The 14,375-nt window shown below is 40.8% G+C and overlaps 1 protein-coding gene across 4 annotated transcripts in view; it reads right to left on the bottom strand.

Annotated features, from left to right (window-relative positions):
- LOC117956378 (collagen alpha-3(IX) chain-like) overlaps nt 1-13,048 on the bottom strand; it is a 33,873-nt gene extending 20,825 nt beyond the window's left edge. For 3 of the 4 annotated variants that reach the window (XM_034891411.1, XM_034891413.1, XM_034891412.1), the window contains exons 1-6: nt 12,821-13,048; nt 8,924-9,009; nt 6,280-6,351; nt 5,179-5,308; nt 1,860-2,256; nt 812-892 (exon numbers count right to left, since the gene is read on the bottom strand). In XM_034891411.1, coding sequence (XP_034747302.1) covers nt 812-892; nt 1,860-2,256; nt 5,179-5,308; nt 6,280-6,351; nt 8,924-9,009; nt 12,821-12,849 — 795 coding nt within the window. In that variant the 5' untranslated portion in view covers nt 12,850-13,048. Of the gene's footprint in view, nt 1-811; nt 893-1,859; nt 2,257-2,673; nt 2,822-5,178; nt 5,309-6,279; nt 6,352-8,923; nt 9,010-12,820 lie in introns of those variants that run through there. The other variant, XM_034891414.1, reaches the window with a different exon arrangement.
- Between the last annotated feature and the right edge of the window lie 1,327 nt (nt 13,049-14,375).

Genomic DNA, 14,375 nt, shown 5'->3' with positions numbered 1-14,375 from the left:
TATGTGCCATTTCTGAGTCTGTAGCTTTTGAAAAGGTGGGGGGCAAGGTGGAGGCTGGGGCTGTGGCCTTGACCAACTGCCACTTTACTCGTTTTGAAAGCCATGATGTCTCTCTCTCATGGGTGGACCACATTCTCTGGGCAGACCATAGGCCGGCTGGGGGAACTCATATTTATGTTAAAAAAGCTCATAAGATGAAATTCTCATGCCATGGGACCTTTAATTCATCTTATCCCAATTTGTGTGTGGTCAAAGTCAGTACATAACGTTTCAGTTTAGATGTAACTATGCAAAACCATATTGTTGTTGGGCTTTATGTAGTTTTTATGTAGCAGGAGCTGCCAACCCAAGGGGCACATGCTGTATTCTGTGCTGACTTTAGAAGAAATGGTAACCACAAACATCTTGCACTATGCACATTATGCAGGTTGGGTTTCTGATCTCACACTATTAAATTCTTCAAACTTCCTCATTGTTATTTGCCAGCTTCTGTGGCTAACTAACGTTAAAGGTCTGGCTCCATGCATTGAGGTTTAACACAGCCAATGAGATCATTTCTGCCTGCTGCCTAACAGCCTCCAAGAAATCTGTTGTTTTCTGTTGTTGTCCAACTTGCAAATTGTTTTAGATGAACTGAAACCTCTGGGTGTGCTAAAGGAAACTACTTGGCAGTTTATATCACGCTTCTGCAACTCCTTCCCAGGATTTCTGCCATTGTTTTTCTCAGCATGATTGGTGCCCTGAATATCAACCTGAATAAAACCACAAACCACAGCAGATGCTGAGCAGATCCGAGTCCTTGTTACTGTACCTCGGTGGCAGGCAGCTCGTTGCAGCTCTCTCGCTGGGCCCTCTTCGGGTCACAGTGAATCAGCATCCACTGGAGTTCAAACTGCAAAGAGATGCTGATGTTACTGCAAATACAATACTATGCATTCGTTTTCAGATGTAACACTGACTTGAAAACTGGTTCCAGCCCCCATATGGACAAAAATACGGAGTGTGGATCGGTCGCTGGAGAGATGCCACTTACCACCGTACCCCCCCAAACCGCCCAGGGCGCTGGTCCAGCACTGGCAGCCCACTCACTTTGACATCTCTCCATTAGTGCATGAATAGGTCCTGAGCATGTGTGTGTGTATTTCAGGCCTGTGTGTAGTGAATTATAATTTCCCCACTGAGGATCAACAAACAGTATAAATTAAATTATGAATTGTCGTCTACAAAGAAAATGGCATTTCCTCTCTAACTGGGACAGTTTGGGACCAAGTACATGCAGCGATACACTGGTAATAGCAAATTTCATTTCACCATGTAGCAAGCAAATTTAAATATATCTCACATTACTGTACTGAGTAAACAGTTAACTTTGTTTAATATTTAATATTCCTTTCAAAGACCATTTTGCAGAGCGACCGTTACCGTAGCTGAGCGCAGCCCAAGACAATTTTGATTGGTTTAAAGAAACGCAAACAACCCTTTTCTCCTGACTTAGAGTGTTTCTGTGGTGTCGCCAGACCTCACTTCACAGTGGTGTGGACACAAGTCTTGCCATGCAACACTGAGATTCCACCAATGCTATTTTCTGCAGGGATTAGGTTTTTCTTTTTTTCCCCACTGGAACCCAGCTGAGCGGCTTTGCTGTGACAGCAACACTTTAGACTTATAGCAGTGCCCAGCACACATAAAACCTTAACGTGTTTGTTCACAGAGAGCACTGTTTCACTGATAGAGCCTGTTAAAAACAAGGGAACAGCCCAAGTGTTGGACCAATAGAGTCTACCTTTTTGTAGTGATCTTAGGTACCGTAGACAGTGAGCATGTTTAAATGCAGTAGGCACTTCTCCATTCATGCTTACCACTACAGAGGTATCGGGATCAGCATCCAGCCTGCCAATGAGAGTTTCTCCCTCTGTGTTGATGGGGCCTTTGCCTTTGATGGGTCTGTGATCCACAGGCTGGCAGTCCACATACAGAGTGACCTGGTCACGCTCTACGCCAATCATCACTTTGTGCCACTTTGTGTTGAAGAGCACAGAAAGGCCGGGGAAGGTGACAGTCTGCAGGTTGCCGTCGGCGCCCATCAGGAAGTACTCCAGAGACAACTGGTCGCCATTCAGCCTCAGTCCGGCTTGTTTGTAGCCGTCTTCGTCCACTACTTGCCAGACGTTCCACACCTTGTTCACTGAGTTCTTAATCATGCGGAAAGTCACCATGAAGGAGTACTCGTCGGGGAAGCCGCGAGGAAAGTTTAGCCTGAGAGGGGAATTGAAGGCAAGGGTGAGGTGTCAGGGTACAGTAATTCTTATTTTTATTATAATGAAACTCAAAGGAAAAGCTCAAAGACAGGTGATTCTCAAAATATCCTTTACTCGAAGTAAATTCATGATCACAAAGCAAACACAAAACTAACATTGAATCAAGCACAAGATGTGGATAAAAATATAAACATCAAAAAATGCCATTGTTGTTACATGCTTCAAAGAAACAAGGCATGCTTTTATGTAAAAAATGAGATATTGTGAAAGAGGCCGTCATAGTGCTTAAATCACTGCTTCATTTACAACATGCAGTCCTGGTTAGCATCCACAGTCTGGTGCTTTCTGCGTCTTTAACAAGCCAATTCTCAGTAGGTGGTGCATTCCTTGATGGGCACTGCAGCCGGACTTTTACCATCTTGTAAACGATCAAGCTAATAAAAAAAAAAAAAGAAGAAGAATTTCCTGTGAGCCAATAAAACAAATGAAGACCACTCTCTGGCCTTGCCTGAGTTGGGGAAGTCTAAAGTGTGTGCTGCTTTTGTCCCGCAGTAAAAAATGGTGGAAGTGCAGCATAAAGCATGCTGGCAGGGACGGACTTCAAAGCACAAGTCTGTGCCACGGGACTTGTGGAGGAAATAAACATGTATTTACATTCAGTGTGACAGGCCCGGGTGGGGTAGGTGCAGGGTGCCAGCAAGTTACATAACAGCTTTTAGAGAAAACCTGGCCTGCAGGAAAAGATTAGCCCAAAAAAACAAAAACTGGAGCAGGCACACAGGGAAACACCAGAAGATGCCTTTGGTTATGTAAAATGTTGAATCCATTAACCTGCACACGTGTCTATTTAGACCAGTGCAGTGCCCGTTCAAAACATGGCTGTTTGGAAAGAGACAATTGCTTCGCCTGTGGTATTGCTGCTCGTAGCTTTCTCCGAAACCATTTTACCCAAAACTGAGTTACAGAAGGCCCTCAAAGCAACCCAACTGTGTACTACTAACTCGTGGTGTACTACCTCTTTAGAAGACATAACTGTACTGCTACTGTACATTTACCTGACAAAGAAATGTTGCTGCTCACTTTGGAGATTCACATTTACTGTGTGAATTTAAGCCGGGCTTTCATTGGGATGGGTACAATCGGAAGAAGTGAAGCTAGCCTGTTACTCCCCGATGTAAGTCGAGGGCAGATTTGAGTTGCGCATGTGTCACTTTGCACCAAGTAGCTTACAATATGCTAATGCTGTAATGTCAATACAGTAAAAACTGACCTATTTAACAAAGTTTGTTCACTGCTGGCTAAAAGTAAGCATAAAACACAACAAAAGCTGTCAGTTGAATGGCATTTTGTGCTAACGTTAGCAATCAATCAATCATAGATAGCTAAAATGTTTTTGAAATGATTTCCATCTTCTGTTATGTCTGTAATGAAAAGTTTATGGATTTCACAAATTTCAGTATGACATGTTATGCCGTAAACCGTTTAAATCTGAGCACGCGTGACTCAAATCTGAGTACACGTTACTCAAATCTGCACTCGACTCATATCAGGGAGTGACACGGCTTTATGCCAGCAGGTTTTTTCTTCTCATTTATGCAATTATGTGACAGGAACAGTGCTTTAATCATCAATTGATTTATGATTAATCATTAATCAGCAGTAAGTAACTGTAAATGAGACAGAGTTAGCTCAGCAGGCTAATTTTTATCTGTTGTCCCTGTTTCTTAACCCGAATTGTGCGGTTGTTTAGTTTTGTTCACATTTTATTGATATCCAATAACCAACGCTTTGTCTCTTGGGGGAACTTTCCTAAGATTAACAATTTTTCCCATGAATGTTTAACTGGCAGTCTGTGTGTTACTAACCAGCGGTGTGGAATTTGAAAAATATGGGCGCTTATCTGCAAATGAGGGTCTATTGAGAGATGCAGTTAAGGTGAATTATGGGAAATATATGTCAAGTAATTTAACAATTTTTTCAACCACAAATGATTTTGACCAAATATGGGTTTTGTAAGTCCCACACATTTATGTAAGTGCAATTAAATAAATAGCTGGACTACACCTTTAATATTATTAAAGAGACTTCTGGCTGCATGGGAGGGGGGGAGTAGTTTAGCAAACTATGGATGCAACATGCAAATGTTTTTATTATCAATTAACCTTAATTTATAGATGAATTGTTTTTAAAAATATGTGATTGTTGCATCATGGGAAATGTAGGTGTCAGTCATTTTTAAGTTGATTGAAGCTCAGGTTAGCAAATCTCTGGCTGTGATTATGACAATCGTAAAAATCTGACTCTTATAGGTTACCCAACTTTATGAAAGTTAAATACCAATTTATATAGAGTAATACACTAATTAATGATTAATAATGATTTTATGTTTAGACTAGTAGATTGTTTCATAAATTGATTTGTTTCAAAGTACCTTTTTTCAAAGGGGGGGTGGGTAGTCTCAGTAGGGGCTCACAGCTTTTATTTGCCCCAGGGTCCCTGCTACAACTAGCATTTAATTAAAATCTAGGGGAAACCCTTACATAAAGCCAGTGCTGTCTTTGTTCAGTCTAAACCTTTAAAGGAGGATGTACAACAGAAGACAAATGATTGCCAAAAGGCATGGGGAAATATGTCTCTTTACTGTACATTTCCTGTAGATCCAAAGCGCTTCAAGTAGGGTCCAAACGATGCTTTGACAATCCCCCACTCCTTCAAACACATACATCGACAAAAATGCCTCTCCTCTGCCTTTGTGTCTAAGAGATGCCAAATAGGTTCAGACATGTTTTTCTCTACCAATTATATACTGCTCGCCACGCAGTAACATCTGTGGCAGACCTGTAATAACGCAACACCTGCATCAGGATTTTTGTGTTTCTTTTTATCTGTTTTCTTTTAAACCCCTCTTTACTGTACTTACATGGTTGGAATTTGGAAGTTGGCCTCCCTGTCAAGGCGGTAGGCCACCTGCAGGGCGGTGGAGCCTTCCACCTTCCTCACACCTTTCAGAGAGAGCATATCCAGCTGGAACTGGGTGATCAGATCAAAACCTACGGAGGATAATGTATGCTGCATGTGATGGTGCCAGGGGCAGATAAAGTCTGTCATTTTAATGCCTGTTGTTCTTATTACAGTAAGTTAAAAAAAATGGCAGTGGTAGCACTTTAAGTTACAGCAGAGGATAGGACGACATTAGCATTAGCCTGTGATAAGCACTAGGCTACTACTACTATTACCCATAGGGATATGAAGAAAATCAGATATCACAGTATTTTTAACAAATACCTCCATAGCAATAGTGCGACCATAGTGTAGGGTTAAAAATTGGTGCTTTAACAAAATATTTACTCAGTTTAATTTATTACATAAATAATCCTCAGGAATATGGATATAATGATTAAGTGGGTGAAGGCAAATAATAGAACAGTTAGAACAGTCTGATAAGTTCAAAATATTACATCGGGCTATTATAATGCCGCCTTTGAAACCAGGAAAAGGAAAGTCATGTTAAGATATCCAAAATCTAAGATAATATCTAGTCTCATATCACAATATCGATATGATATACAATATACATACAGTATATATATAAGTTGGCAATCATAACTTTAAGAGTGTTACTGTAAATGTATAATAAGGCCTATGAGGAAACTAAATAATAATGAAGGACATGTGAAATTTACTTTTCTAAATAGCAATACTTTTCCAAACCACAGAACATCAGGAGCGCAATGCACGCATGTGTTTAGAGCTAGTGGTGAGCAATAACAATCTTGCTGAGTCCAGACTACTCAAATTCCGTAAAGCTCAAGTGGAACATTTTATTTGCCTCATTTGAAATCTAGAGGTGTTTTGAGGCATTAGGCGGCCCACCCTGCTCAACTAATTAAACTCACCACCTTCCCAATGATAGTCTATTTACTCCTTCAGGGATTTCCGAGGCTTAAGGGTTGTGGTTTTACGCCAACTTCAACTGCTGCTTTTAATTTTGTTCAATACAACCCGACTATAGATAATTTACCTGGAAGGTCATCTTGGCCACTTCTCATTGGTGGGCAAACTGTATCGCCATCCAATCGGTTGAAGTCGAGTTCTGATAAAACAAAACAAAAAGTAATTATCTTGTGATCGTTATCATCCTGTGCTTTACTGGATTTAACGGAGCAGTGTATAGGATTTAGCGGCATCTAGTGGTGAGGTTACAGATTGTGGCCAACTGAATTTACCTCCTCTCACTCTAGATCCACAACGTTCCACTTCTGGGATTACTCCATTGGCATTTTAAACTTTGGTGGATTTCTGAGGACTACGTTTAACCCTTTCCCAGATCTCTGCAGGGTAAATCCTGACAGCTAGCTAGCCTTTCTGTCCAATCTGAGTTTTCTGTTGTGAGCCCTCCACTCAACCTTATCTTTCCAAGCGTGTAGTAGAGCCTACAGTGGCCTCTCTGGTAACATAAAACAGCGAAAGGCACTCTCTACAGCTAGTGTTTGGTTTGTCCATTCCAGGCCCCTGTAGAAACATGGCGGTGCAACTTGGCAAACTCCGTGGAAGAGGACTCCCTATGCAGATATTAACGGCTCATTGTAAGCTAATGAATCTACGATTCGAAAACATAATAATGACTATTATATTCCATTCCTGCCAAAAGAGCACCTAAATCCCGCACACAGCTCCTTTAACATATGCAACATATAGAACTCAACAGTGACAGCCCACTTTCTGGACGGCTAGCATTCAGGAAGTAACAATCCCCATTTAATATCTCCATTGATGTTTAAAAAAGGCTAATAAAAATAGTTTTAAGCCTGAACCCAAGCCAACCGGCTACGGGATGAATTGTGACCATACAACATGTAGTTTGGAACTGAGAAAAAACATTTTAAAATGTAAAAAAAAGGCAAATGAACAAGACCGTGTGCACAAACAATAATAAGAGTTCAGTGGTAGCAGCTCAGTAGCCGCACGAGGGGGATTTACATGGTAACAGCGAGCTCCACCAATATAGATACATCACTTTTATGCTTAGAATTGTGGGTAGTGTATGACTTCTCTGTGACAGTGTGTATAAAACATGTTTTTTCTTAAAACAATCTTGATTTTAAACAGACTTCTAGCTTCTACAGGGGTATACATCATCGCTTCCCAATCTCGTAGCTGTTGGATGGTTTAGACATTATGGATAATAATCAACATCTTTATGGAGAAAATAATTGGGAATTTCACTTCCAGAATCAAATTGTTGTGCTTTATTACCGGTCAGTTAAATTCTGCAGACAGATACAAAGAAAAGCATGATCTTTAATGTCAGACAGGATTAACAACACAATGTATGTAATGTGAGTTACTTACAATTCGACTCACAGGATTTCACATATTCACACTTTTCAAAGCATGAACACAAATCCACATAATGTTTGAGATTTATAATGCAGACGGCTCATACACCCCCGTTGTGATCCAAATAGGTCCTCAGAGACGCAAATGGTAGCTAGTGTTGCATGACTGTGGCCAAAGCCATACATCATGGGAAACATTTTAGAAGGTCAAAATAAGAGATGTGCCTCTTTCCGTTTCATTTGTGTGTAGGATGAATCAAGATGGAAGGCTCGTTTGGTGGAAACGACAGCCGGCAGTTCATCACGTCAACGTTTGAGTTCATCTTTCATCGTGGCTTTTCATCAATTTTCTGAATCTATACTCTTTTGTTACTCTACAAAATCAAAGACTGGCCTAGTGTTTACTGATGTTACTACACATTTAGAAACTCTTATTTAGAAAAGCTTAAACTTAATGTAATAGACTTCAGCACTTGGTAATGTACATATTTGGCAGATCCCGACATGTAAAAAAGGCCTTCCAATGTTATATTGTACACAAAAATCAGTTCCTTGACTGTGTCAGAAGAGGGGGCTATCACTGCTGCCATTAGGTAGAAAAACCTCTCAGGAAAACGGCATGAAACAAGCATGGTAACAGCCAGGGGGCCTCCCCAGTCAATAACCTGAGTCAGCTCATTTACAGTGAGCAGCGAGGAACACAACACATCTGGAAGCCATTCCCAGATCCCACATAACTGCTGAGAAATGAGATAACGTGGTGAGACGGTATTTATAATGCCATATTTACGACCACTAAACACTTATCTGACTGTGCATGTGAGCCTCAAGTAGTTAAAAGTTACTGCTTGCCGCCGCATTACGCTCAGAGAGCCAGTCATTAGTGCAATGAGCGGGAGATGAACCACAATTTTAGATGTCACATGCAGTTGCATGTGTGTGCTATAATAATGAGGCGAGGTTTCAAAAAGCAGTACACCTACTGTGTCTGGCACTTACTCCGCGTTATCGTTAGATTTACTACGTCCCCGAAACAACAGCAGAGAATTGGCTCGTTGTGATTATCAGAGGGGGCATTTATACAGATTTAATCCTACAACAAAGACACAGGCGCAGTGCGTGTGCTATTTCTGGCCTTTGCTTTGTGTGTTCTGATAAAGAGAGTGACCTAGCAACAGTCCACATGCAGGCGTCAACATGAACCTGGCTCCTCTTTGTGTTTACAGGACAAACAGTTTCATAGACAAATGGTGGCATTCATGCAATGTACGGTACACTGATTTCGTGATGTGGCCATGATTGTGCGTTGCATTGTGGGTGACTTACGTCCAAGTGCCGGGGCGAGGAGGAGGGACAGGAGAGCCACGCAGACGGGGGGGCACACCGACGCTGATAGATGCCATGGTTTCTCTCTGTCCAGGAACGATGGAGAACATCAGTATTCAGTCATGCATCTAATACTCTTTGACTTTTCTTTGTGTCTGAATCAATAAAACAGCCCAGGCATGACATGGAACACTTTGCTGGTGTCCTCTGTGATCTTCCTGAGCACAAAAATAGAAAGAAGAGGTTCACACGATTTCATCACATCATGCTTTGCTTTGCATTCTGTACCAGACTAATCAAGTTAAACAAGTTAAAAAGTTCAATTTTTGAGGAATCCGAGCCACTTGGATAAATTGGTCAACTAAATAACTTACAATGAACTACACTTAAAATGTTAAAGCTGTAATGATATTTTGTTGAATTATAACAATGGACAAAATGACTACTTTTGTGTTAAAAGGCGTTGCTCATAGTGACAAACCTACAGACAGTTATGATCCGACAGTAGATGAGTTGGGATTGAGTTTTTCAAAGCTAGCTCACAATGAAGAATGTTTTCCTTTCTTACGTCACTATAGCTTTCTTATACTAGAAGATGTTCATGCTAGTTAATTAACTCACTTGCTGTTGCTAAAAACTAATGTGTATCTCTTTGGCTCTCTATGTGTTACTGAGTCAGAATCCCTTCACTTCGGGAAACAACAACAAACTTTAAGCTAACAAGCCTCGCAAAAAGGGCAAGTTTTGAGGAAAATTTGGACGATTTACAAAAAATATGTTTGAGAGTGTCTGGACGTTTTAGGACAGATTTCCACAAAATGCACACGGTGATACAATGCTAATAGCAAATTACATTAAACCATTTGTCCAACTTCTTTACATAGCTTTCGTTACTGTATTGTGTCACAAGTTAACATTCTTCATAACTATTCTGCAGAGCCACCGGCGCTGCATCCAGAACTTAGCGCCGCCCACGACAATTGTGATTGGTTTAAAGAAATGTAAATTCTATCCCAGAATGTATGTGTGGAGAAAACCAGTCCTAGGTCTGGTAATGTGAGACTAGCTAAAAGGTAGTTAGACTGATTTTAGGCCAGGTCATTTAGACTTATGATCGTCTTGACGTCTTGCCTTTCACTGGGCCTCACCTAACATTCCTGCAGCCTTTTAAGAAGTCAGACGCAGATTGGTGTTTTCTCCAAACTCCCGTCTGTCTTCGGGATAGCTTGCTCGTTGAAGGTATGAGTCACTACAAGCCTTCCATTTACCTCATAATTCACCATTGCCTGCATTATAAGTGGCATTTCCGCTTCACACAAGTAGCCGTCCATCTGTATGTGCACAAATGAATCCTGGAGAAGGTGGATGATAAATGGCAGTAAAAGCCATGCAGCTTTTCCAAGGAGATCTTCCACAGCAGAACCAGTAGGTACCTAAGCAGTGGTACATGTTGGCCACACTTTACCTAGCTTTAGCACACCTCCTCCTTCACCTTCTCCATGTGTGTCTTGAGTTGTGACAGTTTTTCATAGCAATCCCAAATCCTTCACTAACAGTGACAATGAGGACTCTTTTCCAAAAGCAAAGGTTGTAGCTCATCAATCAGGGAAACAAATGTTAGGGGGTGGTGGTAATGAGGGCGTAACCCATCTCAGGTGCGTGAGCTCTCTTGCAAGTGTGTGTCTGTGTGAGTGCACTGTCAGAGAAATGACTAATGGCTAAGTCAGCAAGGTCTCTTCAGAGAAACTGTTGGGCTCTAACATTGTGCCCGTCACGTTAAAGGAGCATCTTCAGAGCCCCAGTGGGAATGGAATTCTGCCTTCAGTCTGAACAGGTGCAGCTACATGTCACTGATAAGATGTGACAGGAGGAAAGCTTTCAACGTTTTACCCTTCCAAAATACCCTTCCAAAATACCAACCCGACACTTTGGAAAACACACTTGCTGGCTTTTTTGATGAATGTTAGATATTAAATATTACAGCAACAGCCAGGAGACAGTCATCTTAGCTTAGCAAGGGTAACATATCTATATAGCAATGTTTTTTTTCTCTGAAGCAAAAAAATAAGATCCTATGTGTTAATTAGTGTTTAAGAGGTGACGGTAGGCATATTTGTTTCAGCATACTAGTACCTGTCGCCGGTACAAGGACGTGTTGAACAAACTTAATCCTGGGGGGAAATAGATTTTCCTAGTAACATAGTTGAGAACATTTTTTTGTATGGAAGCGTAATATTTAGCAGACAGGGTGAAATTTGGATCTTTAGCTTGACTAGTGAGTTAGCAGTTCCACATCTAGAAGCACAGCTTCTCAGGTCTGCTACAGGCTTGCACTGCACAAAGGTTATTGCTAATGCAAGACTCTTCACTGAATTGTAAAATGACCTTGTAACTGTTGATTTCTTCCAGAAAGCAAATATTTGCCCCTAAAGTGGTTTGACACAGTTTTAGCCATGTTTTTGTAGTTTAGAAAAGTCTTTATTTACAGAGAATTCATGGCAAATTGGTCCTATTTAAGATAACCAGGAGCTTATACATTAAGTTTGACCTCAGCCATAGTCAAAGTCTATCTGTGTGAACGCAGCTCTTGGCTGTGGCTAAAAAAGTTAACGGACAGAGAGCGATATCAATCTTCTCTTGGCAAGAAAGCTGATGATTTCCCAGTAGACCAAAAGTCAAACTATTCCTTTAAGATTGATAACTGAGTCATGAAGAAAATGAACACTAATTTGGACCAAATCAAATAAATCTTCTTCAAAGTGTAATTTTATACCATTTGTTTCATCTTATAGGATCTCCTCACATAATTGTACAGTAAGCTTCTCACAATATTCAGTCACACTTGTAGCTCTGTCTACTGAAAAAGAACATAGTGGTAATACAATCGACAAAAGCCTTGCTTGTTCATTCAGTACAAAATTAATATAGTTATTTTTAGGCTGTCCTCACTGGGCTAATACAGAGACAATGTTGCATAACAATTGCTGTATTGTTGGTGTAGGCTAAGTTTTCACTGAAAGTACAGTCAGTTGACAGCTGTTTTAAGCCACAAGTACTAACATAACATCAAACATTCATCCATGTCACATTCACTGTAATTATAATTGTGTGTAATCTGCATCCTTCAAGATTAAAGGTGCTATTTAAGAGTTGTGCCTCCACACAGGAAGGTACTCATGCGCTGCCACAGTTCAAAGGTAAAGAAAATACAAAGACAACAACAGAAATCCCCAAAATATGTTCCAGTTAAATGACGTCCTGAAATCAATCAGTCAAGTCAATCAGGTAATAACATGTCATCTAGTATAATTTCTGATATTCATCAACATTTAATGGGCCTTTCCCCTTCACTGCCACCCATGTTGTAAATTCCCTAAATGCTGGCATGATTTTTGCTCTCTCGTTTGTCTTAATTACCCCAAAATGGCTCGCTGTTCTGCATGAACCAGTTATCTGTACAATTTAATCGTTTTAAAGTTGCAGAAAATGTGCAGACTAAGACCTTAAGTAATATATGTGCGAACATTTCATTGCAGACGATGATGCTGTAGGCATTAATGAAATGTTAATTCATTAATTAAGGCTATTTCCCAACAAACTGAATGGAAACACTAAAGGGCTGAATGTCACACAGCAGAGGTTTATACTGTAGGCCACATGTGTGGGCAGGATTAAAAGTCGCGCTAAGCCATGCTAAGCTACACATTTTATTGCAAGACGTCATCAGAGGGAACATGTAATGTAGATGTTTCATCCTTTTACATGAAGATAAAAAAAAAGATTGTAAATGAAGACCCAGTTTGAAACAAGACTTTGTTATTATGGAAAATACACAAAAAGCTCAAAGTCAAAGGTAGCTGATAAAGAGCCCCGACAGATTCAACAGCAGATATTTACCTCTTCAAACCAGAGTTGGGAAGGGCCATGTTTCAATCCCCTCCTTGACGGGAGACAGGTCAGATTCAGCACCGAGGTACAGCGGTAAGTTGCAGAAGCAGAATGAGCAGCAGACACAAAATTCCCCCCTGAAGTCAGTCCTACCTGAGCATGTTGAGGACTGAGGGAGAGACGAGGCTGAGGGGATGCTCAGGCATTTTCTGAGGAAACATCAACATTTGTTCAATGGATTCCCATTGGCCAGATGTTCTTCAGGAGGTGGTGGCTACATTTTTATTACCAACACTTAAAAAGATGCAGAAGCCCACGGGCCAATATGTGTAACCCCCCCCCTCGGCTTCTTGTCTTTCCAGTGCCTCCTAATGACACGTATGCCTGTATGGAATTCTCTTAATAATTATCGTCAGGATAGGGGGAAGCAGCAAACGATTGATGAAATGTGGATTTCATGATGACGTGTACTCATCAGTGTACGTGAAGAATGCAGTAGGTGATGGTGAAGTGTGTAAGTGAAGAAGCCTGTGTTGACATGGAGAAAGCCTTGTTATTACCAGCGGGGCCTGAAGCAGACATGCTGTCTGTATCCTGCGTGTTGTGTAATGGATTCTGTGGCGTTTTGATCTTGGATTTTTGCTGCGCTTTGGAAGATCTGAGAGCCCAAAACGAGCTGCGCGGGCGTATTTCTTGCAGGAAATCCCTTGCACTTTACTTGGCGTGTATATGTACTGTAGGCACTTTGACATTTCTTGCAGGTACGACTGTCTCCTCCTAAAAAGATTTTTCGTTTCCGATGGTCCCCAACCATGTTGATGTGACAGGAAGCACTTTTGCTTGTGGGTACAGAAGTGTCTGAAGCAAATAAAATTTGCAGATTTACAGATTTTTGTAAATGGATCTGTAAAAAGTGACTACCACTACTGTCCAGTAGCATAACAGTTGCTTTGTAGTGAACATATTTTTAGAAGGGTCCATGCCAAAGCGCTCATATTATGCTTTTTCCCTTTCCTTTATAGTGTTATATATCTTTTTTGCGCACGTTATAGGTATATAAAGTGAAAAGGCAAAAGTCACCCCCCAAAGGAACTTACCATCTCCAACAGAAAACACTGTTCACAAGCTGCTCTACTCTGGTCCAGCCTTTACTTCTGAGACAAACATGCCTCACTTTGTAACACACATTCTAATACTTGCCTATCTGCTAGCGTAGCACGCCCTCATACTCCTCTTCTGACTGGCTAGTAGTCCTTACCTATCTACTGTGCATGTGCGACTCCCAACAAAGTCGGAACAGAATTGAGATGCCTCACTCTGTAGCTAAAACAGAGAGCTCAACACACAGGGTGAAAAGAGGAGCTGCAGCAATGTGTAGTACAACAAAAATATGGTGTTTTTTGAAAATTAAACCACGTAAACCTATTCTGATATTCTGATATAACCTGTAAATACAATTATGAACCTGAAATTGAGCATAATATGAGCATTTCAAGTATTTTCTATTAAGTATTTCTATTCCTAAAACTTTGGTTTATTGATCCTGGCAGTTGCAGGTCATGAT

Source organism: Etheostoma cragini, chromosome 14 (assembly GCF_013103735.1).
Source record: "Etheostoma cragini isolate CJK2018 chromosome 14, CSU_Ecrag_1.0, whole genome shotgun sequence".
Taxonomy (NCBI): Eukaryota; Metazoa; Chordata; class Actinopteri; order Perciformes; family Percidae; genus Etheostoma; species Etheostoma cragini.
Note: the sequence above shows the minus strand (reverse complement) of the source record. Positions and strands in the feature narration are given on the sequence as shown.